This window comes from Macaca nemestrina, chromosome 14 (assembly GCF_043159975.1).
Source record: "Macaca nemestrina isolate mMacNem1 chromosome 14, mMacNem.hap1, whole genome shotgun sequence".
NCBI classification, from domain to species: Eukaryota; Metazoa; Chordata; class Mammalia; order Primates; family Cercopithecidae; genus Macaca; species Macaca nemestrina.
This window is the reverse complement of record NC_092138.1, coordinates 80,000,788-80,025,822: the sequence shown is the minus strand read 5'-3', so window position 1 is coordinate 80,025,822 and position 25,035 is coordinate 80,000,788. Positions and strand designations below refer to the sequence as shown.

The following is a 25,035-nucleotide window of genomic DNA, read 5'->3' as shown; positions in this document are numbered from 1 at the left end:
GCACATCAACAACAGTCCCGTTTCCTTTGAGGAGGCAAGAGTCCTATGAAGCAGAACCATCCGCAGAAATTAGACAGAAGGAAAAAAGCTTTCAGAAGGGATGAGCCGTGCATCTGCATGAGCTTGCCTGGCAGAGCCTGGTTCAGTAATGAAACCACCAGAGTAGCTGGACACATCTCCCTTTCACCCTTCTAAAGCAGCAGGGAAGGGAGCAGAGTTTTCAGCAGTTTCCAGATCCACCCTGCCTCCTATCCCTTTTCCCCAAAACCAGTGACAATGTCTAGGCCAGATGTGGGCGGGGGTGGTCAGTGCGCCCTGAGTGTACTCAAATCCTGCTGACAACCCGTGCAGCTGAGGCTCCAGGGAAACATATAGCCCCCAGGTGCCAGGCCCCTACAGTCAGCAGTGTTTGCTCTAATAAAACAGTAACCCAGTTATTAATGTCTCCTCATTCCCCATGATGAAGGAGTCTATCTGAGAACAATCCAGCACAAAGCTACCGGACCCAAAAGTCATCCAGTTCCGTGTCTCCGTCTTCAAATGCTCCAGGCTCCTGCTCACCTGACGGCGTTGATCAGCAGTTCTTAGATGACTTCCACAGGGTGACCAAAGGGGGCTCCACCGAGGATACCAGCCAGTACTACTGTGACAAGGTGAGCGAGCGCAGGCAGCCGGGTGACCCACCCGGCCAGGGCTTCCAGACCCCTTGTGGGCAGCTGAGTAGCTCTGACTAAATGAAAATATCTTATCACCAACTGCTGGAGAGAAATGTAATGTAAATGACCACTTTCAAACGTTTTCCAGAATGATAATGGTGACGGCTACTTAGTCTTGATCCGTATCACACCAGATGAAGATGGAAAATTTGGATTTAATCTTAAGGTACGTTGTGTATTTATAAAGGAAGTTTTGTGCTGTGAAGCAGTCTTTCCATGAGTTTTTAATTTGCATTAGAAATGTGCTGCATTCCCGAGTTGCATAAGGAAATTGATTCAACCCTCAGAATTGAGAGTTGGGGAGTTTTTTTGTTTTTGTTTAGTTTGAGTTTTTTGGCTTTTCTTTTTTTTTTTTTTTTTTTGAGAAAAAAACTCACTCTATCGCCCAAACCTAGAGTGCAGTGGCACGATCGCAGCTCACTGCAGCGCTGACCTCCCCAGGCTCGGGTGATCCTCCCACCTCAGCTAGGGCTATCAGAATGCACCACCATACCCAGCTAATATTTTTCATATTTTTTGTAGATATGGGGTTTCACCATGTTGTCCAAGTTGGTCTCAAACTCCTGGCCTCAAGCAGTCTACTCGGTTTGGCCTTCCCAAGTGCTGGGATTACAGGTGTGAACCACTGTGCCCAGCCTAGAATTGAGAGGTTTTTTTTAATGTGGCCTTAACAGCTGTCAAAGGCCAAGTGCCGGCTCTGTGCCTGGCATTGGCTATGCACTAGATTCATAGCACCTTCTTAAGTTCTGATAATAAGTGGTAAGGTCAGTATTTTTAAACCCATTTTGCAAATGAATACTGAGGTTCCAAGAGATGAGGGCACACACTTGGCAAACAGATCTACCCACTTCAGGAATGCTATTAAGAGAACCCCTCAGCATTGCTGAAGCTGATAAGAGAAAACAATTCAAGTTCAACCTGCAGGGCCACCACTCTCCTCCAGGCACGTTTAAGCAGGATCTGCAAACTAAACTCATAGGCCAAATCCCATCTGTTTCTGTAACTAGTTTTTTTGGTAACAGCCACACCTATTTGTTTACTGGTGGGTTAATGACTGCAGAGTTGAGCAGTTGCATCAGACCCCTCACTCCCACAAAGCCTCTCTGGCCCTTTACAGGAAACGTGTACTCACCCCTGCTCTAGGACAAAGTGAGGGCAGGTGGTCCCCTACCCTCATCTGCCCCAGCAGCTGTGTTGAGGACCAGCGCTCACAGCCAGATGCGCTCACAGGGTGCGCCCCTTTCCCTTTCCCAGGCCTTGCTCACCTCTGCTGAAAGCCCCCTTTTCTAGCAGCACTCGGAAGACATGCTGTGGAGTCCCTCTCCTGGGGGCGTCTGCGTTTTTAAGGAGGAGCTTGCTCTCTCTGAGTGCATCTTTTAGTTCATGAACTGTGGGGATGGCAGAGGGAGGCTTCTGAACAGAGTCCTGGTCAGCCCGCTGGATCGAGGGGTCAGGAATTTGTTCCGTATTTCTGAAATGACGTGTGATTCTAATCAGCGATAGTGAAGTTTGAAGCCTCGCTGTACCAAAGACTCACATTTATTGGTACCTCCATGTTGTTGATGCTGTGGCTACTCCAGTGTTTGTTTGTTTTTTTTTAACTTAAAAAACATTGTTTTTTTTTTTTACTTTAAAATGTTTACAGGGAGGAGTGGATCAAAAGATGCCTCTTGTGGTATCAAGGATAAACCCAGAGTCACCTGTAAGTAAATACATTCCATGTTATTCCTCATGTTTGTTCTCCCCTAATTCTAACAGGTTTCTGTTTCTGTGTCCCATTTCTTTTTCTGCCAGAGCAAGGAACGTGTTTAGATACACCATGTTTTCTAGAACCGTGCTGCTCACTGTGCTCTTTGAAGCCATAGCACCCGTGTTACCTGGGACTTCATTAGAAATGCAGGCTCTCTGGCCCCAGCTTAGGCCTGCTGAACCGGAATCTGCATTTTTAACAAGAGCCTTGAGTGGCTGGTGTGCACATTAAATTTTCGGAAGTCCTTTTCAAGAGAAGGAAACTCAGGCAGTCTGCTGTCCTGCTCACTCTAAGTGGGCACGTGGGCCCTGTGCCTCTTCTCACCATCTTTCCACCAGTGCCCCTTTCATCCTCTGTTTAGGCCTCCTAAGAAGAGCATTTGCTTTGTTTTTCTTTCAAATTTATTTTATTGTTTTTAGGCCAGACATAGTGGCTCACACCTGTAATCCCAGCACTTTGGGAGGCCGAGGCGGGTAAATCACTTGAGGCCAAGAGTTTGAGACCAGCCTGCGTGGCCAACAGGGTGAAACCCCGTCTCTACAAAAAATACAAAAAGTGTCTGGGCGTGGTGGCGCACAGGTGTGATCCCAGCTACTCGGGAGGCTGAGGCAGGAGAATTCCTTGAACCCAGGAGGCAGAGGTTGCAGTGAGCTGAGATCACGCTGCTGCAGTCCAGTCTGGGCGACAGAGTGAGACTCTGTCTCAAAAATAAAATAAAATAAATTTATTTGATTGTTTTTAAAATAATGATAAGTAATTTTTTCCTTTAATTTTTTTGTTGTGCATACTCAAGGTATACAACATGACGTCTTATTATACATATAGTACTGCAGTCAAACAAATTAACATGTTCATCACTTTCCATAGTTAACCTTTCTTTTCTTTTTTGAGAGACAGGGTCTCGCTCTGTTGCCCAGGCTGGAATGCAATGGTGCGATCACTGCAGCCTCAAACTAGGCTCAAGCAATCCTCCTGCCTCAACCTCCCAAGTAGCTGGGACCACAGATGTGTGCCACCTCACCTGGCTCCATAGTTACCTTTTAATCATCTGCTTTTTTAAAGCAGTAGGAGTCACTGTGCCTCCTTACAGTGAGCCATGTTGGGATTACTCTGAAGTAGTCCTTAAGCTCTTGTCATTTAACTTTTGTTACTGTTTATGGTTTCTGTAAATTCAGAAGGCTTTCTTTCCTGTGCTGTTCAGTACCTTACTTCTCTCCATAATGGTTTTTGCCTCTGCTGTGAAGCTTACAAAAGCTTTCACCTTTGCAAGACAGATAAATACTCACCTCTAGCTGGCAAATCATTTCCTAACCGTACATCTAGGAAACAAAAGGCTGGAAATGGTATAGTTATATTATAATAAGTGAAGGTTGACTACCACAGAGGAATGGCATCAGCAGTTTTTATAGCCTTATTCTGAAATGTTTTATAACTTATATTCTGAGCAGTACTTCTTTATATCGTGCAACCAACTACCATGTCCACATAGCAGTAGATGTATTATAAAAACAATGACAGTACTACCCGAGGGAGAGAAGGCAAACTTGATCATGGTCTCAGGTGTCTGGGAGCAGAGCAAGTCAGTGTTCTTCCCCCGAGGACTGTGTTTTGGTAACAGGAGAAACTTGCTTTTCCCCTCCACCCAGGCGGACACCTGCATTCCTAAGCTGAACGAAGGGGATCAAATTGTGTTAATCAATGGCCGGGACATCTCAGAACACACCCATGACCAAGTGGTGATGTTCATCAAAGCCAGCCGGGAGTCCCACTCACGGGAGCTGGCCCTGGTGATCAGGAGGAGAGGTAATGGCCACCTGGGGGGCGGAGCCATAGGGACACTGCCCTAGCAAAGCCACGCCTGCTCCAGCCCTTTATCTGCTCTTGAAAATGTTGAGTTTGTAGCCAACATTTGAAAATCAAGAATCTTCAGGTAATAACCCAATGTTTGGCTTCTCACTTGAAAAATGTGAAGATCTGCCCACATGAGCCTGTCCCCATGTGGCCAGTCTTCTGGAGGGAGGCAGCGCCCACCCACCCTCTTTATACAGGACATGAGCCCCTGGCTCCCAATTCCTCCCAGGCCCAACGCAGCCCACGTCACGCAGTCCCTAAGCGGCACGACCCTGCAGACATTTGCATTTTCAGCCCCTTCCCAAATGATCGGGTGATATTTTATTCATGCATGTTTGATTTTGTCGGGGAGGCAGTGAGGAGAGCAGGGCCTGACTGTCTCAGGTGATTCCTCACTCTGCCTCTGTGGGCTAGGGACCTTGCAGGAGTTACATAACCATTCTGTGGTTCAGCTGGCTCAGGTGTGGAGGAGGACAGGAGTGGTCCCGACTTCACAGGGTTGTTGTGAAGATTAAATGACACTTGGGGCTGGGCACAGTGGCTCACACCTGTAATCCCAGCACTTTAGAAGGCCGAGGCGGTTGTATCACCCAAGGTCAGGAGTTCGAGACCAACTTGACCAACATGGTGAAACCCCATCTCTACCAAAAATACAATAGCCAGGTGTGGTGCCGTGTGGGTATAGTCCCAGCTACTCAGGAGACTGAGGCAGGAGAATCACTTGAATCCAGGAAGTGGAGGTTACAGTGCGCTAAGATCGTGCCACTGCACTCCAGCCTGGGTGACAGAGCGAGACTCCATCTCAATCAAGCAATCAATCAATCAATCAATGGCACTTAGACTGGAAAGTACCTGCATTGCTGCCTGATGGGAGCAGAGGTTTGAAGGACAGCCCCTACTGAGCATCACAATGTTGTCTTTATAGTTGTTGTTATAAAATAATACATCAAGTTCCTTGAACACCCTGCACAACTGTAAAATACTGAAAGTAAATGAAGGTTGTAGCTGCAAAGCCCTGGCCCTGTGTCTCTGCCTTCCTAGCACATGTGGCTCACACCCCACACTGCTGCGCTCCTGCCTCGGCTCTGCTCCCACTACAACTCTCAGTCCAGAGCCACTAGGACCAGCTCTGACCCTGCCTCCTCCGTGAGGCCTTATTGGATCTCTCCGGATCCCCACCTGTGCAAGGTGGGAGGTGGGGGGGTCCTAGCTTTGCTTTCACCTGTATTGAATTTAACATGAAGGGAGAATGTGCACTAAAGAGGTAGGGCTGAAGCACAGAAGAGATGCTAGGACTACAGTATTTACGTAGGAGCCTCCCACATAGAAATGGCCTGAGTTAGGGATTGCGCTCTCAGGAATGATGGTGTCACAGGGAAAGCCTTTGACCTCACCCTCATGCCTGGGGAAATGCCCAGTTTTGGGAAGTAAATGAAAAAACCTGAGAAAGAAAGGGGAGTCGGGATGGGTAGAAGAATAACCAGGTCAGAAAGAGCAAGCAGAGACAATATGCTTTTTAAAAAAACATTCTTTCCCTTTCCTTTACCTTTGACAAAAACCTCTGGGTGCTAAACACCATTATTTAAAACTAACCAGGAAGATTAGCATGTCATTTTATGTAATTAACACATATTGAATCATTCACCTAGAAGTAGTATCTTTGGTGCAAATGATTACCGTGTAGCTTAATCATTTAATAAGATGTTTTCAACCATCTGCATTCAGGTGTCATAGGTGTGATTTGTTTGAGGAAAACTGATAAACCCGGGTGTTGCTGCACAAGTCAGATGCCCTGTCTTGTACATTACAGCTGTCCGCTCATTTGCTGACTTCAAGTCTGAAGATGAACTGAACCAGCTTTTCCCCGAGGCCATTTTCCCCATGTGTCCAGAGGGTGGGGACACTTTGGAGGGGTCCATGGCACAACTAAAGAAGGGCCTCGAAAGCGGGACGGTGCTGATCCAGTTTGAGGTAAGACCCTCTGGAGGCTGAATCCCAAGGCCTGGGCCACTGCCGTGTCGCCTGTGAGGCTGTCCCTGCCTCTGAGCAGCAGAGGAAATGAGGCAGAGACACAAGCCCTCATTTCCTCGGCCGAGATGATTGTGTGTTTCACAAACCAAAGACAGTCAACTGAGTCTCTGTGAGGACTGACAGGGCGAGGCCTGTGCTTGTCATGGATAACAGAGCACAGCAGGCAGCACCACCTCAGGCTCGGAGCAGCAAGCAGGGATCAGGATGGCCACCCTCGCTGAACTCTGTCTCACCCTCTTATTCTAGTAACATTTGGTAGTCATGGAGAAACATGCCAGAAACTGAGGAGGAGGGACTCTGAGCGTATTTAGCTGCCAACACAAAAGCTCAAAACTCCCAGCAGTAGAAGGCAGTGGAGAGGCAGTTGTGGGTGAGCAGCCCAGGGTGGGTGAAGGAGCCAGCTCTCTGACCACCCCCAGCCGTGCACTGGAATTTGGAGCAATTAGTGTCATCCCATGAGGGCACAGTGTCTTGCCCTCCCAGTTTGCCCAGAACCCTATAAACACAAGAAACCAAACTCAAAAGCCTGTCTTTCCCAGGGGAACCTGTGATCCCTAGGATTCAGGCTGTTGACAAAGGTACACACAGACATTTTTTATAAAACAAAAGGGAACCAAAGGAGACTCAGCTTTTAAGCCAGTTTTACTGATTACTAACAGAATTAAAATAGAATGTGTTCATCTTCCAAATTTATTTTCTTATTTTTATTTTTTAAATATGTTGTTGTTGTTGTTGTTTAAAATAGAGGTAGGGTCTCACTATGTTGCCCAGGCCGGTCGTGAACTCCTGGACCCAAGGAGTCCTCCCGCCTCGGCCTTCCAAAATGCTGAAGTTACAGGCGTGAGCCACCACACCCAGCCCATCTCCCAAATTTATTTAAAAGTAGAAGAAAACAGAGTAATTCCTGTAATAAAAGAATACCAAAAAGCATAAAATAGGTCAACAAAAGAAAATAGATCATCATTAGAAATAACAACAGTCTGGGTTCATAAATTCAGGAAGAGAGTCTCACATGGGACTCAAGAACAGAAATCAACAATGCATTATTTATTAGAAAACCACATAAAGGAAAAAGAAGCAAAACCCGGACATTTGTGAAATGTGTGTGACTGCAGAGTAATTCAGGAAGGCTTGAGTAATAGGAATGCTGAAAACGAAGGAATGCAAAGCAGAGAGCTGTGAGTGAAAGGTTGATTTTATGATGCATGTGAAAATAAATTAAAGCAATGTGTATTGAACAGCGTAGAAAGCAAAAATCTACAAGCCAGAAAGTAAAAGTGACTGACTTCCCCCCCAAAACAATCAGCAGGGAATTAATGTATTTCTTTATTTAGAGACAGGGTCTCTGTCACCCAGGTTGGAGTGCAGTGGTGCCATCTTGGCTCACTGTAGCCTCCACCTCCCAGGCTCAAGTGATCCTCCTACCTCAGCCTCCCGAGCAGCTGGGACTATAGGTATGCACCACCACTCCTCGCTAATTTGTTTTGTATTATTCTTTTGTAGAGATGCAGTTTTGCCATGTTGCCCAGACTGGTCTCAAACTCCTGGGCTGAAGCAAGCCACCTGCCTTGGCCCCCCAAAGTGCTACAATTACAGGCATGAGCCACCACAACCAGCCATTTAACATTTTTTATTAATCATCTTGACACAGTATAAAACAAAAATTATGTACCTTATGGAAATGAAGTCTGGATAAAAGGGTAGTAACAATATAATTACTTGGGTAAAACTAATAGATATATTACTGAGTATTCTACAAAGGGAAATAGCCCTATTTTTCAGTGGCCTACAGGAGGCTGTTCACACTTTTGGTTAAAAAGAAGAAAATGTAGGCTGGGCACATTGGCTCACGCCTGTAATCCCAGCACTTTGGGAGGCCGAGGCAAGTGGATCACCTGAGGTCAGGAGTTCAAGACCAGCTTGGCCAGCATGGTGAAACCCGGTCTCTACTAAAAATACAAAAATTAGCCATGCGTGGTGGCGGGCACCTGTAATCCTAGCTACTTGGGAGGCTAAGGCAAGGGAATCGCTTGAACCCGGGAAGTGGAGGTTGCAGTAAGCCAAGATCAGCCTGGGCGACAGAGCAAGACTCCATCTCAAAAAAAAAAAAAGAAGAAGAAGAAGGAAATATAGAGGTTATCTTCTCTGCTTTGCCTTTCAAAATAGTTCACATTTTGAGCAGTAAAGCTCGTTCATATTTTTACACACTCCAAAATTGAAACAAGGAAGAACTTAAAAGCCAGTCACAGTGCATATCGATTTTTTGGTATTAGAGAGTACAAGAAAGGTGGTGCAAAGTCATTTGTTCATTGATTTAGTGAATGTGTCTTGGGTATTTCCCCTGGATCAGGAACCTGATGAGGGAAGGAGAGGGGTGTTTCTGGCCCCAAGGAGTTGACAGTCTAATTTTAGTGTATTTGAGGAGAAATGTGTCCCAGAAACAGCTGAAGACCAAGACAGGGTAAGATGTTTTTATACATAATGTATGTTCTGCAGCAACTGGAGGTCAGAGGACTCCAGGAGATCCCTGGAGTGAGATGTGGGATTAATAAAGGAGTGGATAGGATTAAGTGTTGCGGGGAGGGAGCGTATTGCAGGAAAATCTCAGCCCAAATGCAGACAAAACTCATGGGGGTATCAGGTAGCATAAAGAGACAAGCCCACCTGGGTTGACAAGTGCAGGTCCTGGACGATGCATCCAGGTGACTACCGTCCTTCAGCCCCGCGAGAACTGGTTCCAGTTTATCAGATAGTCCACAAGGAGGCGCTGTGGGCTCTCATTGAGGAAAACCCAAAGGCTGGTGTTTCCAGTGTTCCGCGAAGCCTCCTTCGCGCAGGTGGCTCCAGTTCGAGGTGTGTTTTACATATGGGAATCCCGCAGTGATTTCCCTTGAAAAGTGTTCAACTTTTTGAAAAGTTTTCAAAGGCATTAGAGATAAGTACCCACTCTGTCACCAACCTGTGTTTCTGAAAGGGTGACCCTCCGACCACTTGTACGGAGATCATCTGGGGAGTTTATTAAATCAAGGCCCCGCCCAAAGCTAGTGGATCGGCCGCACCAGGATGAGACCCAGATACTGGTACTTTTGACAAGATCAGCACCTGTTTTGATGCACACGCTGTTCCAGAGGAGAGACCCAACCGGAACCACTGGCCCCCCGCTGTGCATCTGAGGCCTTGTCTTTGGAGGGTGGAGTTGGATGACAGCATAAGAAACGGAGAATGTATGCATTTTAGGGTTGCGTTTTAGTGTGTACACGTGTCCTTAATTTTTGTCTATACACTTCCTCAAGTAGGAAATTCAAGTAGGAAACCCTCTTTTTAATCAAATCATTTGCAGAATTCCAAAATACAGAACAGATGAAAGCAGGTCTGCTCTGTGACCTGCGATGGAGCCAGTGGGGTCCTCAGCCCAGCCTCTTCAATCTTCCCTCACTGGCCCCCAGGGCACCCTAGACTAGACAGACCGTCATGTGAAAACCACTGTTACAGGTGCGAGAAAGGTTTCTTACAGAGCAGCCAGAGGAGAGGCATAGAAAAGGAAACCAGATAAAATGGGAAACTAATAGGAAAGCTTTCATGAGCACTTACCATGTGCCACGGACTTTAAAGGGTATCACCTTAGGTAGTTCTCACAAGAGCCCTGTATAGATGCTGTCATTATCCCAGTTGTAGGCATGAGGGAGCACAGTCTTGGACAGATTAAGTGACCTCTTCAAGGTCTCACAGTAAATGTCAAAGGCTGGTTGGAACCCAGGCAGGCCAACTCAAGAGCTGGTTCTTAGCCACTCTAACCTTTGAAAACTACTAAATGCTATTGATATGTGAGTTGTTTTTTAGAATAATAAAACATCTGAGCTAGAAAATATCTGAGAGGCTGCTGGCCAAACGCTGTGGCTCACGCCTGTAATCCCAGCACTCTAAGTGGCCGAGCCGGGCAGATCACGAAGTCAGGAGATCAAGACCATCCTGGCTAACACGGTGAAACCCCGTCTCTGCTAAAAATACAAAAAAAAATTAGCCAGGCATGGTGGCAGGCGCCTGTAGTCCCAGCTACTCAGGAGGTTGAGGCAGGAGAATGGCGTGATCCCAGGAGGCAGAGCTTACAGTGAGCCGAGATTGCGTCACTGCGCTCCAGCCTGGGCGACAGAGCAAGACTCTGTCTCAAAACAAAAATATATATATATATACACATATATACACATATATATATGTATATATCTCCAAGAGACTGTCTCCCTACACGGAACCAGACAGATTTTAAATCCTGACTCTACCCTCACTTCCTATGTGGCCTTAGGCATGTCCCCTAACCTCTGTGGCCTCTGTTTCTCCATCTATAAATTGGGTATCTTGTGAGTTCGTTTAATAATTAGATGAGATAAATACTTAATGTGTTATCTGGTATGTGGTCAAAGTGCCATAAAAAGTAACAACTATTATTATTTATAAATAAAGGGAGGCTCCAAGAGTCTGTAGAACATGCCCGAAGTCTGCATAAAAGGTGGTCACTGGCCGGACATGGGGGCTCATGCCTCTAATCCCAGCACTTTGGGAGGCCAAAACAGGGGGATCACTTGAGGCCAGGAATTTGAGACTAAATATAAAAAAATTAGCCAGCCATGGTGGAACACACCTGTGGTCCCAGCTACTCGGGAGGCTGAGGTGAGAGGATCACTTGAGCCTGGGAAGTTGAGGGTGCAGTGAGATATGTTGGCACCAATGCACTCCAGCCGGGGTAACAGAGCTCAAAAAAAAAAAAAAAAATTAACTGTGTTGCGCTGGGTTTGGAGGTCTGGGTTGTCTAGTCCTAGTGTTCTGATTCTCTACCTCCTCCAGTGTGGTTGGCAGGTGGGCATCCTGGCCGATGGGGGCATACACTGGGCAGGAGTAGGAAGAGGAAGGGGCTGTTCCCCAACAGGCCCCACCGCAGGTGTCCAAACCACGCACTCCATGACACCAAAGACCTGCCCTGGGGTAGCCTTAAATCCCTTCTGCGAGAGCTGGTTTCTATCAGCGCTTACTTTGGAGCATTTTCTTTTTTTTTTTTTTTTTTTTTTTTTCATGAAGGGAATTCCCCAGTCCCTCCTGTGGCTTTCAGTAAACAATCACAAGTGTGTTCCAGAAAGCATTTGGTCCCAGCTGTCATAAAATCACACTTAATAATTAGCATTTCTATAGCACTTTGGAGCCTACCAAGTGTGGTGCACATATGTTGTCTCTGTTGACTCTCACAACAGTTCTGTGAAGTCGATATGGCCAGCATGGTTAGGATCACCCTTTTATAGATGGAGAAAATGAGAATCAGGGAGGCTGAGGGACTTATCCAGTGGCACACAACTAGTCAGAGCCACGATTAGCATATATGTTAAATATCTAGGCTAGGCATAGTTGCTCATGCCTGTAATACCAACATGTTGGGAGGCTGAGGCGGGAGGATTGCTGGAGCCTGGGAGGTTGAGGCTACAGTGAGCCATGGTCATCCCACCGCACTCCAGCCTGGGCTGCGACAGAGCAAGACCCTGTCTCAAAAAATAAAAATCGAACTTATTGGTAGCAACTCGCCATTGCTGAGTGTACCCAGCCCTCATCCCGTCCTCCAACTTTAGCCATTCCCTTTGGTAGCCACACTGTATGAGCTACATCAATGGGAGCAGTTTGGTGGAATTTTTTATTGGCCCCAAACTGCATAAATACTCTTTGTGTAGCCAAGATAGGGTGTTCCTCTTTCTCTTATGTAAAGGAGCAGAATTGAGGTTACCACTGACCCCAGAATTACCACTTCCAGGAAGCTCTTGTTTTTGTTTGTTCCCAAGAAAAACTTGCAGCTTAATCTACATGTTCCCTGAGTTGAAGTGCTCATTTAAGCAAAGGACAGGATCTGCATTTGGTATAGACTTTCCTGGATAAAATCTAAGTGATGATGCTAACCTGTCCTTTATTTGAGAACCAGCTTCCCAGCAACAAAGGATCCCATTGTCCATTTTTATCTGGTGACCAGGTGACTCACGGCTTCCCTGCCTCCTTGCCCACGGTTAGTTAAGACCTCGAAAATGAGGAACACCACAAGAGAATGCCTGCATCCCCCAGTTGATGGATTACAGCAGTGGCTACAAGAGACCACCAAAGGTCATGTTCAAACTCAGATACCCGGCCCCTCCACTTCAGCATCTACCATCTTCACCAAAACCAGAAACCATCTTTTTTCTTCTGACCCCTATTTCTACTTTCCTCACTCCTACATTGCCCATTATAGAAGATAGCCATTAATGTCAAAACAAGTGACTCACTGGCTCCTGTGATAATTATAAAAGGTGCATTTGGAAGGGCAGAGGTAGCTGAAAACTTTATGAGAGGTTTAAATTGACGCCTGTAGAAATTAATGAGAGCAATTATATCTTCAAGATTAGAACCCTTTAGACCAAGTCTCATTCTGTGGCCTAGGCAGGAGGGCAGTGGTGTGTGATCTTGGCTCACTGCAGCCTCTGCCTCCCACATTCAAGTGATTCTCGTGCCTCAGCTTCCTGAGTAGCTAGGAATTCAGGCCTGCACCACCATGCCCAGCTAATTTTTGTATTTTAAGTAGAGATGGGGTTTCACCATGTTGGCCAAGTTAGTCTAGATCCCTGGTCTTAAGGGATCTGCCCATCTTGGCCCCCCAAAGTGCTGGGATTACAGGCATGAGCCACCATGCCCGACCCAAAAGATTGCATTTTTAAAAACAGTTTTCCAAATAGTTTTTGTTTGTTTTTTGTTTTTTAAGGAAAGAAAACATCATCAGTATGATGTGTCTGGGATACACAGAGCAAACTGGGGGCTTTGGAATGACCGTGTGGGCAGCTTTTCCATTTCAAGTGCCAGCAACCCACCTAAAGGAAGTGCTGCCATAACTTATTGTTGTGTATCTGTCTGAAAGGGGCCCTGCAAGAATACTTGCTAGGTTTGCCAGCAGTAGAATCTGCAGCTGGGACTGTGCATGGAAAGGGGGACTATGGAAGGTCCCAAAATTACTAGCAACGATTTCAATCCAGCAAACCTTTCTGGGAAGGTAGGTAGAGGCCCCAAGACCCCGCTGGATGGTTTCTCTTGCCCTCTGGCTGGGTCAGATACAAAGGAAAGGGATGTCCCAGTGTGGATGAGCTGCCCGTGAGTAGTGAACTGTTAATTTGTCTACCAAGTGGTACTAGGAAAACCACCTCTTGGGGTGGGCCTTTTGTAAAAAATGAGTTACCCTCAGCTTAGTTATGGGGCACTGTGTCTAAGAAAGCTGAAATTGCTTTGAAATTTTCTTGGCATGCTTTATTCACATGGTTGCCACTCATTTTTGAAAGCAGCAGATCCCATTATTCTTTCACACTACAAATTTTGATTGAGCACCTACTATGTGCCAGGCACAATGCTGGCCTGGGGTTTATGGCAGTCAACAAATGAGATTCCTGCCTCCATAAAGATAATGCCATAGTGGCCGATACAGCAAACAGCCGTTTTGAAACTTGGTTCCTAGGAGTCGGCTCTGGGTTTTTGTGGAGGGCATGAAAGGCAATCTGCTTCTGCCCTTTGCTGTCTCCTTACCCATGGTTTCCTTGATTCCCGGCGCCCTTTTTTTTCCTGTCCTTTTCCATTTTTCTTCCCCCTTCTTGGGTTCTCAGCCTTCAGGAATTCCCCTTTTTCTGTTCATAGAGTTGACGGAGTGCTTGCTTCCACTGTGCAGGGCCTTGCTGGCACCCTCTGGTTAGAGCCTTGGGTGTGTGTGAAGCTCTCATCTGAGGGATGTGACTAGGCTGCACGCCTTTAGTTGAGTGAGATTAGAGTCACTTGATGCCTTCTCTAATATTATAGTAGGTGACTTGTTCTAAGAAGAAATATTTAAGCCAAAAAAAACCATCCATCGCACCCCTACCACACTGGAGAGCATCTGCTCCCACCATTCAAATTTTTTGTCTTTGGAGGCCAGAGCTGGTGATATTGATACTATAATTTCAATACAGTTGTTCCTTAGCAACCCCTCTTAGCCAATCTTTTTATAATTTACCTTTAGTTTCAGAGCTTCTTATAACTAGACTCTGATAGAATGAGAACAAAGCATTTTAGGATATAAAAATTAATAATTTTTCATAAAGTTCTGTGGTTTTGTCATTCTTTATCCCTGTGACCCTGCCTCTCAGCCTCCTGGTGGCTCCCATTCTAGGACAGAATCTAAGGGATCTACAGCCAGGAGCTGTTATCTGCCTCACACTCCTTCAGCCCAGGAATAACCAAAGCAAATTGTTGTTTTTCCAATGAATTAGAAAATGAAAGAAGAATGAAGGTTTTCTTAAAAGCCACATCTCATACTCTGGCCAGTATCACAAAGCCTTAACTCATTCCGTGTCATCCCTGACCCTTCCAGAAAGACATATGTATTTACTATCACTTTCCACTCTGTCCCTCCGCCTTCTCAGAGCAGTGTTTCATAACCAGGCTGCCAAGCAGCCCACAGGGCCTGGAGAAGAGTCGATAAATTTTAGGAACTTGAGGCCGGGCACAGTGGCTCACAGCTGTCATCCCAGCACTTTGGGAGGCCGAGACCGGTGGCTTGCTTGAGCACAGGAGTTCAAGACCAGCCTGGGCAACATGGCAAAAACCCGTCTCTACTAAAAATACTAAAATTACCTGGGCATGGTGGCGCACACCTGTGTACAGATCCCAGCTACTCGGGAGGCTGAGGCAGGAGAATTGCTTGAACCCAGGAGGTGGAGGTTGTAGTGAGCCGGGATCACACCACTGACTGCACTCTAGCCTGGGTAACAGAGTGAGATTCTGTCTCAAAAAATAAAAATTAAAAAATTAAAAAGTAGGAACTTGAAAAAAATAAAGATTAGAAATATATAAATATATATGTGTGTGTGTGTATATATATGTGTGTATATATATGTTTATACGTAGAGAGAGACAGAGACAGACACACACAGACAGGGTCTTCCTCTGTCGCCCAGGATGGAGTGCAGTGGCAGAATCTTGGCTCACTGCAACCTCCACCTCCCGGGCTCAAGCAGTCCTCCCACCTCAGCCTCCCAAGTAGCTGTGACTACAGGTGTGCGCCACCACACCTGGATAATTTTTATATTTTTAGTAGAGATGGAGTTTCACCATGTTACACAGGCTAGTCTCGAACTCCTGAGCTTAAACTATCCGCCCACCTCAGCCTCCCAAAGTACTGGGATTACAGGCATAAGCCACTGTGCCCAGCCGAAAACCAACTCTTAACACTTAAGAAACCAAGTGTTTAAATCCTGTTTCTACTAGGTTGCTTCAGTCCTATTCAGTGTTGGCCTTTGCAAACATAAATATGAGTGTGTTGTCAAACTTTCCAAAGGCCAAAACAACCTTAACTTTGATTTGTCCAAAATTCTCTAAAAGTTTTTTGCTTTTTAATTTTTTAAATAGATTTCTTCTGTTGTATTTCTTTTTCTCACTTTAGTCATTTGCATTTAAAAATAACAATTCTTACTGCGATAATTCAGAAATAACCAAAGTAAAATAGTCTCCTGACGCCTATCCCCTTCAGTTTCTTCCTCTTTGTTGTAATTTACAAACGACAATTTTGTTTGTATCCTTCCATACTTGTTACAGTGCTCATGCAGATATATCGTATACACATGCATACACACACAAGATTGTATCTTTACATATTAATATGCACTGTGTGTGTTGCTATTATATGATCATCATTCATTGTATAAATTATTCAATACCTTGTATTTTTCACTTAAAAGTATATGAGTAGATATCCTTGTAAATCTGTACTTTTGGTCTGTCATATTCTTTTTACTTGCACAGAATTTTCTGGTAAGAATCTACTATCATTTAAGTCAACATTTCTTTACCTTTGGGGAATATCCAGGCTGCGTCTGGTTTTCTGAGAATAAATATTTTGCTGCAGATAAACTTCTGTGACATGTATCTTTATGTATTTCTGTTGGATAAAGCCCAGAGCGTACACATTTAAAAATTTTTAAGCACTGCCTGGTCGGGCATGGTGGCTCACGCCTGTAATCCCATTGCTTAGGGAGGCCGAGGCAGGTGGATCACTTGAGGTCAGGAGTTTGAGACTAGCCTGCCCAACATGGTGAGACCATGTCTCTACTAAAAATACAAAAATTAGCATGTGCCTGTAGTCCCAACTACTCGGGAGACTGAGGCATGAAAACCACTTGAGCCTTGGAGGGAGAGGTTGCAGTGAGCTGAGATCGCACCACCGCAGCCTAGCCTGGGCAACATGTCTCAAAAAAATAAAAAGAAAGAAAAAGAAAATGTAAACACTGCCCTAACACTTTTTAATATATGATTTATCTTAGTACGATTTATCTTAGTACTTTACAAATTTATCAGCAGATCATTACTGCTGAGATACATTTAAAGTCCTTATAGTAATTAAAGCCTTTTTCTGTAGCTGTGCTTTTCTGCTAGACCACCTCAAGTTGATTTTATTTACACTTTTGTTGTTTGGAAAAAAAAAAAAATCTTTTTCCCACCAGGTTAGCTTTACTATGTTCACTTAATTGTATATTCACTTAATTGTTTATTATATTCACTTAATCAATTAGAACTAAAATGCCGTGTAGGTAAATTTAACTTAGCTGCCCGCCTTCTGCCAGTCAACCCAAAACCTCTAATAAATCATTAGTTTATTCCTAAAATGAACTCACAGAGTTTATTAGAGACTGCAGTTGTTTAAGAAGTTGTTCAGCTGCCTGATGGTTATGAACTAAAACTGTAAAGGTGGTGAGTAACTGAGCTCTTGGAGTGTTTGGAAATTCTAGACATTTGGCAAATGTATAAGATATGGCACCGTTATTATGACCCAGACTCTCCATGTTAATTATCTTCTGGGGAATTCTGTTTAATTTGTTTATTTAGTAAGAGAAAAAACACAGAAGCCAGTTTACAAAACAATACAATTTGCAAAAATATAGAGGGAGAAATCCTTTTTACCCTCCCTATTCAGACTGCAAACACATCTTTATTAAGGATGTTGGCCACAATTTGGTGAATTTGTCATACATCCCTGTAGGGCAACTTGGTTATATGTATCAAAACTCAAAAATCCTAGCACTTTCAGAGGCCGAGTTGGGTGGATCACCTGAGGTCAGGAGTTCGAGACCAGCCTGGCCAACATGACGAAACCCTGTCTCTACTAAAAATACAAAAATTAACCAAGTGTGGTGGTGGACACCTATAATCCCAGCTACTCGGGAGGCTGAGGCAGGAGAATCACTTGAACCCCAGCGGGGTGGTAGTTGCAGTGAGCCAAGATCCCGCCACTTCACTGCAGCCTGGGTAGAAGAGTGAAGCTCCATCTCAAAACAACAAAAGCCAAAACAACCCTTAAAAATATTATTTGGTATAGTAATTCTCTTCTTAGAAGTTTGAGTAAAAAAAGTTTCAAAACAGCCTAGTGAAAAAGTGGGATAAAAGTTAAAATAAATTATAGTGAACGGCCAGGCACAGTGGCTCACGCCTATAATCCCAGCACTTTGGGAGGCCGAGGCAGGCAGATTACGAGGTCAGGAGAGCAAGACCATCCTGGCTAACACAGTGAAACCCTGTCTCTACTAAAAATACAAAAAATTAGCCAGACATGGTGGCGGGCACCTGTAGTCCCAGCTTCTCGGGAGGCTGAGGCAGGAGAATGGCGTGAACCTGGGAGGTGGAGTTTGCAGTGAGCCAAGAGCACACCACTGCACTCCAGCCTGGGTGACAGAGCGAGACTCCGTCTCAAAAAAATAAAAAGATAGATAGATAGATAGATAGATAGATAGATAGATAGATAGATTGATTAAATTATTGAGCCATTAAAAATCATATGTGTAAAAAATATTTAATGACATGGGGAAATAGATACTATATAATAAGTAGGAGAAAGCAGCTTGAAAATTAGGATAGTTATTTCCCAGAATACTCCATTAGAGGCTGAGATTTTCCATGGCCAAATTAGCTTGAGATATGTTTAGCTGATCAGAATTTAACAAATGTATGCATTATGCATTGCAGAACTTGTCTTGTTAGAGATTCATAAAAAATAAAATATTTTCCAAATGTCTTGACTTTGAAACTTTTTCTGAGGAATACTTACTATCTTCTTATAGAACACTTAGGTTGGCTAGAACATAGCATAAGAAGTGCCAATATAGCCAGGTGCGGTGACTCATGTCTGTAATCCCAGCACTTTGGGAGGCCCAGGTGGGCGGATCACTTGAGGTCAGGAGTTTGAGACCAGCCTGGCCAACATGAGGAAACCCTGTCTCTACTAAAAATACAAAAATTAGCCAGGCCTAGTGATGCACACCTGTAGTCCCAGCTACTTGGAAGGCTGAGGCATGAGAATCGCTTGAACCTGGGAGGTGGATGTTACAGTGAGCCGAGATCACATCACTGCACTCCAGCCTGGGCAACAGAGAGAGACCCTGCCTCAGGAAGAGAAAACAAAAGTGCCAATGTGTTGTTCAGTCTCATTTTTTGCTTTTAAAACATAGTATATAAATGTATTATGTGTTTACATATATATGCTTCTGTTCATTTGTGTGCATGTAGGCACAGAGAAAATAAGCCGGAGAAAATATATGAAAAGCTCATCTCAGATTTCTTTATATTAGTGTGAATTTCCCAAATTTTCCGCAAAAAAATAAAAATAAAAATCACTTCCAACACTGAAAAAACTGTGTTTTTAAATTCCCATAGAGTTAATAAAAACCACTGGTGAAAAGGGATTAAAAGGAAAAACAGTCATATAGAAAAGAAAAGATAAGCCTTGGAGTCAGATCTGAGTTCTTCCAGTTCGTGATCTCAAACAAACGTTGAACTTGCAAAATAAGAATATAGTTAATACTTCTTACAGGGCTGTTGTGAAAATCACATCAGGTACCATACGAACATGTCTAATACATGAGTTTAGATATGCAAAGATTGTGTTGTTTGAGATTTTTGGTTGTGATTACATGTGTAGAGAAGTACCTCTGTAAATGAAGTTTACTATATATTGAGATAAATGTTTTTCCTGTGGAAATAGACTTCTGAAATGATTAATGAAATGCTCTCGTTCTTAAAGGAAGGGTGTGATTCACTACACTGAACTGGAGGGAAATGATTCTAGACTAACTTAGATGATTTCCATTTAATTTTGAGTCAGAATTCTTTTTCCCCCCATCTAGTTGCTTTTAGCTCTTGTCAAATAGTTGTCATAAATACAAGGTTTCACTTACCATTCTCCATTACCTGAGACCCAGACCCTTCCTATGGCATTTTTTTCAAATTAAAAACAAAAATTATTAAAGAGTTTAGTCAGTTTCTCATGAAACTGTAGAATTTCTTATTGGGAAGATTTTCTTTTAGTATATAACACATAATCACTTTAAAATGTTAAGATTTTGGTACTGTGAATGATAAAGTATGTTTTCACACTTTCTTCATCTGATTTTTGCAATGCTTTCTTATTTCTCTATTTCTCACATAGCAACTCTACAGAAAAAAGCCAGGTTTGGCCATCACGTTTGCAAAGCTGCCTCAAAATTTGGACAAAAACCGATATAAAGATGTGCTGCCTTGTGAGTATCCGGCATGAATGCCTCCTTCCCCCCTACACTGAGATAATGTTTCCCTTTTTAAAACAGATTGTCTGGTATTCTGGAACGATTTTCAGTGTGTCTGTAAACACCACCGTCTTTATTGCAGCCATTTCAGACTCTGAACAGTTGGGGAATAGTGTTTATGCTAATGAGGCAGAGCTGCAGATGGGGCTGGGAACTGAACTCTGGTTTACTTGGTATGATAAAAATAATGCCCGGAATAATCGGTCAATTTTTCTCTTCCCCGCAGATGACACCACCCGGGTATTATTGCAGGGAAATGAAGATTATATTAATGCAAGTTACGTGAACGTAAGTTAGGAATCTGGATGATGCTAAAGAGCACACTCACCACTGTCACAACCATGATGAGGGCCTGTGTGGGGCTTTGCAGTTGACACAGTGCTTTCCCGTTCACCACTGCATTTCAGCACCACAACAGCCACGGGAGGGAAGGCAGAATAGTCTCATTTTACAGAGGAGAAAACTAAGGTTCGGAGAGTTAAAATCATTCGAAAAGTCACAAAGCTAACAGAAGATGGGACCAGACTTGTTCTGTGTTTCCAGTTCAATCGTCCACATGCCCCTGTACTGAGCTGCTTCCATTCAGGTGTTTGTTTTTGCTAGTGGTATGTTTGTGACTGTCTATGATGTGTTTGTGACTGTCTGTTTCTCTCCATGTAATAAGTGTCATCCTGCCTTAAAAAAAAAAGAAAAAGAGAAAGAAAACCTCCTCTGTACATATAAGCCAAAAAGAAAAAGTGGAACGTTTCACGTATTATGGAAAAAGTACTTATTTTCTCTCTAAAAATGCATCTTGGGCAACTTACTTGGCCTCTCTAGACTTCCATTTCTTCTATCTGAACCTGGGGTCAGACTTTCTGTAGCCAACCAGATAGTAATATGTGATCTTTGCATTTGAAATGTAACCACTTAAAAGGATTAAAAGCCGCTCTTAGCTTGCAAGGTGGCAGACAGATTTGGCCTTCAGGCAATACGTGGTCTGCCAACTCCTAAATAGACAGACGATTTCTCAGATTAAGTTCTCAAGTTATAGCAAAGTGTCAAGAAATGCCCTAATAAAAATTGGTCTCATCAGTGATTCCACCTGTTCCAAAGCATCTATGGGATTCATCTATGGGATTCATTCTTAAAAGCAGAGCATCAGAAACGTTAGGAGCAGCAACACCACAAAGCCCAGTCTTTTCGTGTAATCCCAGGACTGAGGAAGCCATTTACCCAAGCACCAGCCAAACTGTGAATTAGAAGCCTGCCTTTACCTTGCTCACCTGAGAGTGAGTGAAGCCCAGTGCCAGCTCAGAGCTCAGCAGGTTCTGAGTGTTTTTCGTCAGAAGGACTCAGTCCAGAGGGCAGAAAGGAAAATGGAGCAGGAATATTTCTACCTGAAACATTCATTTCAAAACATTTCAACATTTAATGTCAAGATTGACCAACTTCCAAGCATTTGAAGCCATGCAGAAAGCCAAGTGCAACAAGAATTGGTGGTGTAAACCTGTAAGGTGTATGCTTTAAATAAATGTAAATAGATTTTGATAGAAAACCCTACATAGGGAAAGACTTAGGGGTAGGATTGGTACATACGACTGAAAATGCAGATAGCCAATATGGATTATATTTAGGATAGAGCAATGAAAGTCATTTAAACTCTTCTGCCATGTCACAGATAGATTTCTGATTTTTGCCTACTGAATACCACACACTTTTATCTTAAAGATCTGATGCTGGTGTTTGTCAGATATTTTTCAAGAAGCATGAGAAATAACTTGTTTGATTTTCCTTATTTGCTGTGAATTGATAAAGAGATATTTTTCTGGTGCGATGTCAGTTAGCAAGTAGAAGAGTTTAAAATCCAGTTCCCTGTGCACCCTGAGGCAGCAACAGATTCTAATACTTTACCAATTTCTTGCCAGATGGAAATTCCTGCTGCTAACCTTGTGAACAAGTACATCGCCGCTCAGGGTCCCCTGCCGCATACCTGTGCACAGTTTTGGCAGGTCGTCTGGGATCAGAAGTTGTCACTCATCGTCATGTTGACGACTCTCACAGAGCGAGGGCGGGTAAGTAGCTTGATATCCAATTCAGCTGTGTGCAGTGTCACATCCTGCTCTGTGGAACATGAATCTCAGCCCTGAGAAGGGTCTTCACTGTCTCCTGGTCCAGCCCGTATGTGACCCTAAGTCTCCTCTACAGAGCAACCAATAGACACCCCTAGTGACGGGAAGCTCAGCCCTCCTCTTCCCCATTCCCAGCTTGGATCCATTACAACAGGCCAGAAGGCACTTCTCCTAGCCTTACTTCATGTGCCCCAGATCCCCTGCCGTGACGGGCCTTGCCCATTCAGCACAAGCGCTGGTCCTGAAAGAGCAATGTGTGTGCCAGGTTAACAGTGGCCTTTGTAAAAAGGGGAAATTGCATCACTGTGCCATTTTCCATAGAATCCATTTGGGCAGCTTGGCACTGTCCCTGTCTTGTCTGTCTGCACTTCTCTTTTCCCTGTAAAGTTGACTCTGCCTTTTCAGCAGGAAGTCATTCTTCTCCTCAGAGAAAAGGGAGTGCCCCCAGGAATGGTCTGTTGTCTTAGGGCTGATGACAACACTAAAGGTTGGTTGCACTGGATAGCAGCCCCCTTCTTTCCCTCGTTCTGCTTCTTCCAGCTTGGGAGAAAAGGCCCTTTCTGTGATCCAGGAGGCCTCAGCTTCCTCCAGCCACTCCTATGGCTGCTGCCTGCCAGCTTTGTGCTGCTGGCAGCCCTTCTCTTTTGTTGATGTCCACTCTACACCTGAGCTCATCTGAGGTCTCGCTTGTGACCTAGAGGGTTTGTTTCCCAGCCCTTTCTTTCTCACTGAAGCCATTCCAGCTGCTTTGTCAGTTTCCTGCATTAGAGATTCCCATCTCCTCTGAGGTCTAGCATTCCCTTCGCTATCTCTGGCCCTGGAACTTAACCTCCCCTGTTTATCCATTGGTAGAAACCTGTTCTTCTGAAATCCAGGGTGCATGTTTCCTCTCTCTCCTGTTGCAAACTCTTGGATGACAGGATGACCTCAGCCCTTTATCCTGAAGACCCTAACCCGCCCGCATCTCCACCCACCAGTTCTTCCAGATTAGGAGTCCATCACTCCAGGCAGCAGCTTTTCACCTTTCTCTGAGAGATGAAACTTTCAGCATCTCCCATTTGTTTTCTCCCATACCATGCATTTAGTAGAGTGGGACTCCCAGCAGGTGTGCAGCTGGCTGGAGTCCACCCCCACTCACCAACCTCGCTGTACTGTTCTCAGGTCTGCAAGTGCAGAGAGAGCCTCCTTTGAAGCCTCATATCCCCAGCAGTCAGTGGGATACTCCCTCACGAGATACTTGATTTCTCCCTTTTAAAATTCCTACCCAAAATGTTTTTCTTTGTGCTCTCCCTTAAGGCTCATGGGTTTCTTCTTAGAAACATTGCAATTGAATAAGTTATTCTCCCTCACTTTCCATCAGAGATGTTTCTTTTGGAGAGAAATATCATTTTTTACAACTATATGTGAATAATACAGGTACTCTTCCTGGCCCACTGGCTGTCAGAGGCAGGGGCACTGAGGTCAGGGGAGGTGTTTGAGTTCAGCACCACCACTTTCCACTGTTTAACCTTACACAGGGCTCTAAGCCTCAGTTTCCTCATCACTAGAAAGGTGGTGGTAATGCCTGTCTCCTGGGATTGTTTTGAGAATTAAGAATGAGCTACCCTGGGCTGGCTGCCCCTCCCGTAGTGGGTGCTCCACATGGCATAGTGAGTCCGGATCCTGGCCCCCTTGTCTCACAGGGCCAGAGGCAGATAGGTTTGCTGCTCTGGGCAACATTAGGGAACCCTGGGTTGCCATGAGAATCATGTGAGGTGATAAGAAGAGGTTTGAGGCAGCACAAAGCTCTATAAACCTCCTTGCTCTTGTTATCTGTTAAACACACTGTTTGATAAAATGTGCACTTAGGCAACGAGGCTCTTCGACAGAGGACTGATCTCTGAGTCAGGTTTCATCAGGCCCCATGGTTGGTTCAGCAAATGGATCTAGGCACTGATTCCTTCCACCTCCTGAACCCAGACCCATCTGCTCATTCGTTGATAGGACACATCTACCTAAGTGTCCTCACATACAAGGTGCCTGAAGCTGAAGCTGTCAGCCATGCACCTGCACCCAGGTGGTCCACGCCCTGAGCTCACCATCCTGGCCAGAGGCACCCATCTGCCCAGTCACCCGAGCCAGGAACCTGGAATCGGTCTTACCCCTCCCTTCTCTTCACTTCCCACATCCACTCACCGTGGTCTGCCACCGCCAGTCTCCCCTCTGTTCCCCAAACCCCCACCTTCTCTCAGAGCTTTTGCATTTTTCTTCCAGGAGCAGCAGCAGCAGCCTCCTTAGTGGCTTCCTGGCCTAGAGGCTCCCCCAGCCCCTGTCTGGTCCATCCATTGGCACGGCTTTCCGCGATACCTTTCCAGAGGGTTGCCTGGTCCTTCCATTTCCCTGCTCAAACCCTCTGGTGGCTCCTCAGGTGCACTAAGTAAAGTCTCACCTTGAGACTGACTTGTACCTTCTGTGCAGGTGTATTGTGATGTCTGTCGTTCCCTGGGTACACCACGTGCCTCTTTACCTCTTGACCATACGTGTCCCATTCCTTCTGCCTGAATGATCTATCCTTGCCTTGCCAACCTGTGAAGAGCCTCGTGCTTCAATACTGAGATCTCGGCCGGGCGCGGTGGCTCAAGCCTGTAATCCCAGCACTTTGGGAGGCCGAGACGGGTGGATCACGAGGTCAGGAGATCGAGACCATCCTGGCGAACACGGTGAAACCCCGTCTCTACTAAAAATACAAAAAACTAGCCGGGCGAGGTGGCGGGCGCCTGTAGTCCCAGCTACTCGGGAGGCTGAGGCAGGAGAATGGCGTAAACCCGGGAGGCAGAGCTTGCAGTGAGCTGAGATCTGGCCACTGCACTCCAGCCCAGGCGACACAGCAAGACTCCATCTCAAAAAAAAAAAAAAAAAAAAAATACTGAGATCTCCATCCCCTCTCTCCGGGACATTGCCTCCTCCTC

The 25,035-nt window shown here is 44.9% G+C and overlaps 1 protein-coding gene across 10 annotated transcripts in view; it reads left to right on the top strand.

Moving 5' to 3' along the window:
* LOC105481051 (protein tyrosine phosphatase non-receptor type 3) overlaps positions 1 to 25,035 on the top strand; it is a 124,719-nt gene that overhangs the window by 88,843 nt on the left and 10,841 nt on the right. For all 10 annotated transcript variants that reach the window (XM_071078135.1, XM_011740302.3, XM_071078136.1 and 7 more), the window contains 8 exons: positions 467 to 653; positions 805 to 882; positions 2,362 to 2,418; positions 4,113 to 4,269; positions 6,128 to 6,288; positions 19,841 to 19,931; positions 20,203 to 20,264; positions 21,884 to 22,030. In XM_071078135.1, coding sequence (XP_070934236.1) covers positions 467 to 653; positions 805 to 882; positions 2,362 to 2,418; positions 4,113 to 4,269; positions 6,128 to 6,288; positions 19,841 to 19,931; positions 20,203 to 20,264; positions 21,884 to 22,030 — 940 coding nt within the window. The remainder of the gene's footprint in view (positions 1 to 466; positions 654 to 804; positions 883 to 2,361; positions 2,419 to 4,112; positions 4,270 to 6,127; positions 6,289 to 19,840; positions 19,932 to 20,202; positions 20,265 to 21,883; positions 22,031 to 25,035) is intronic.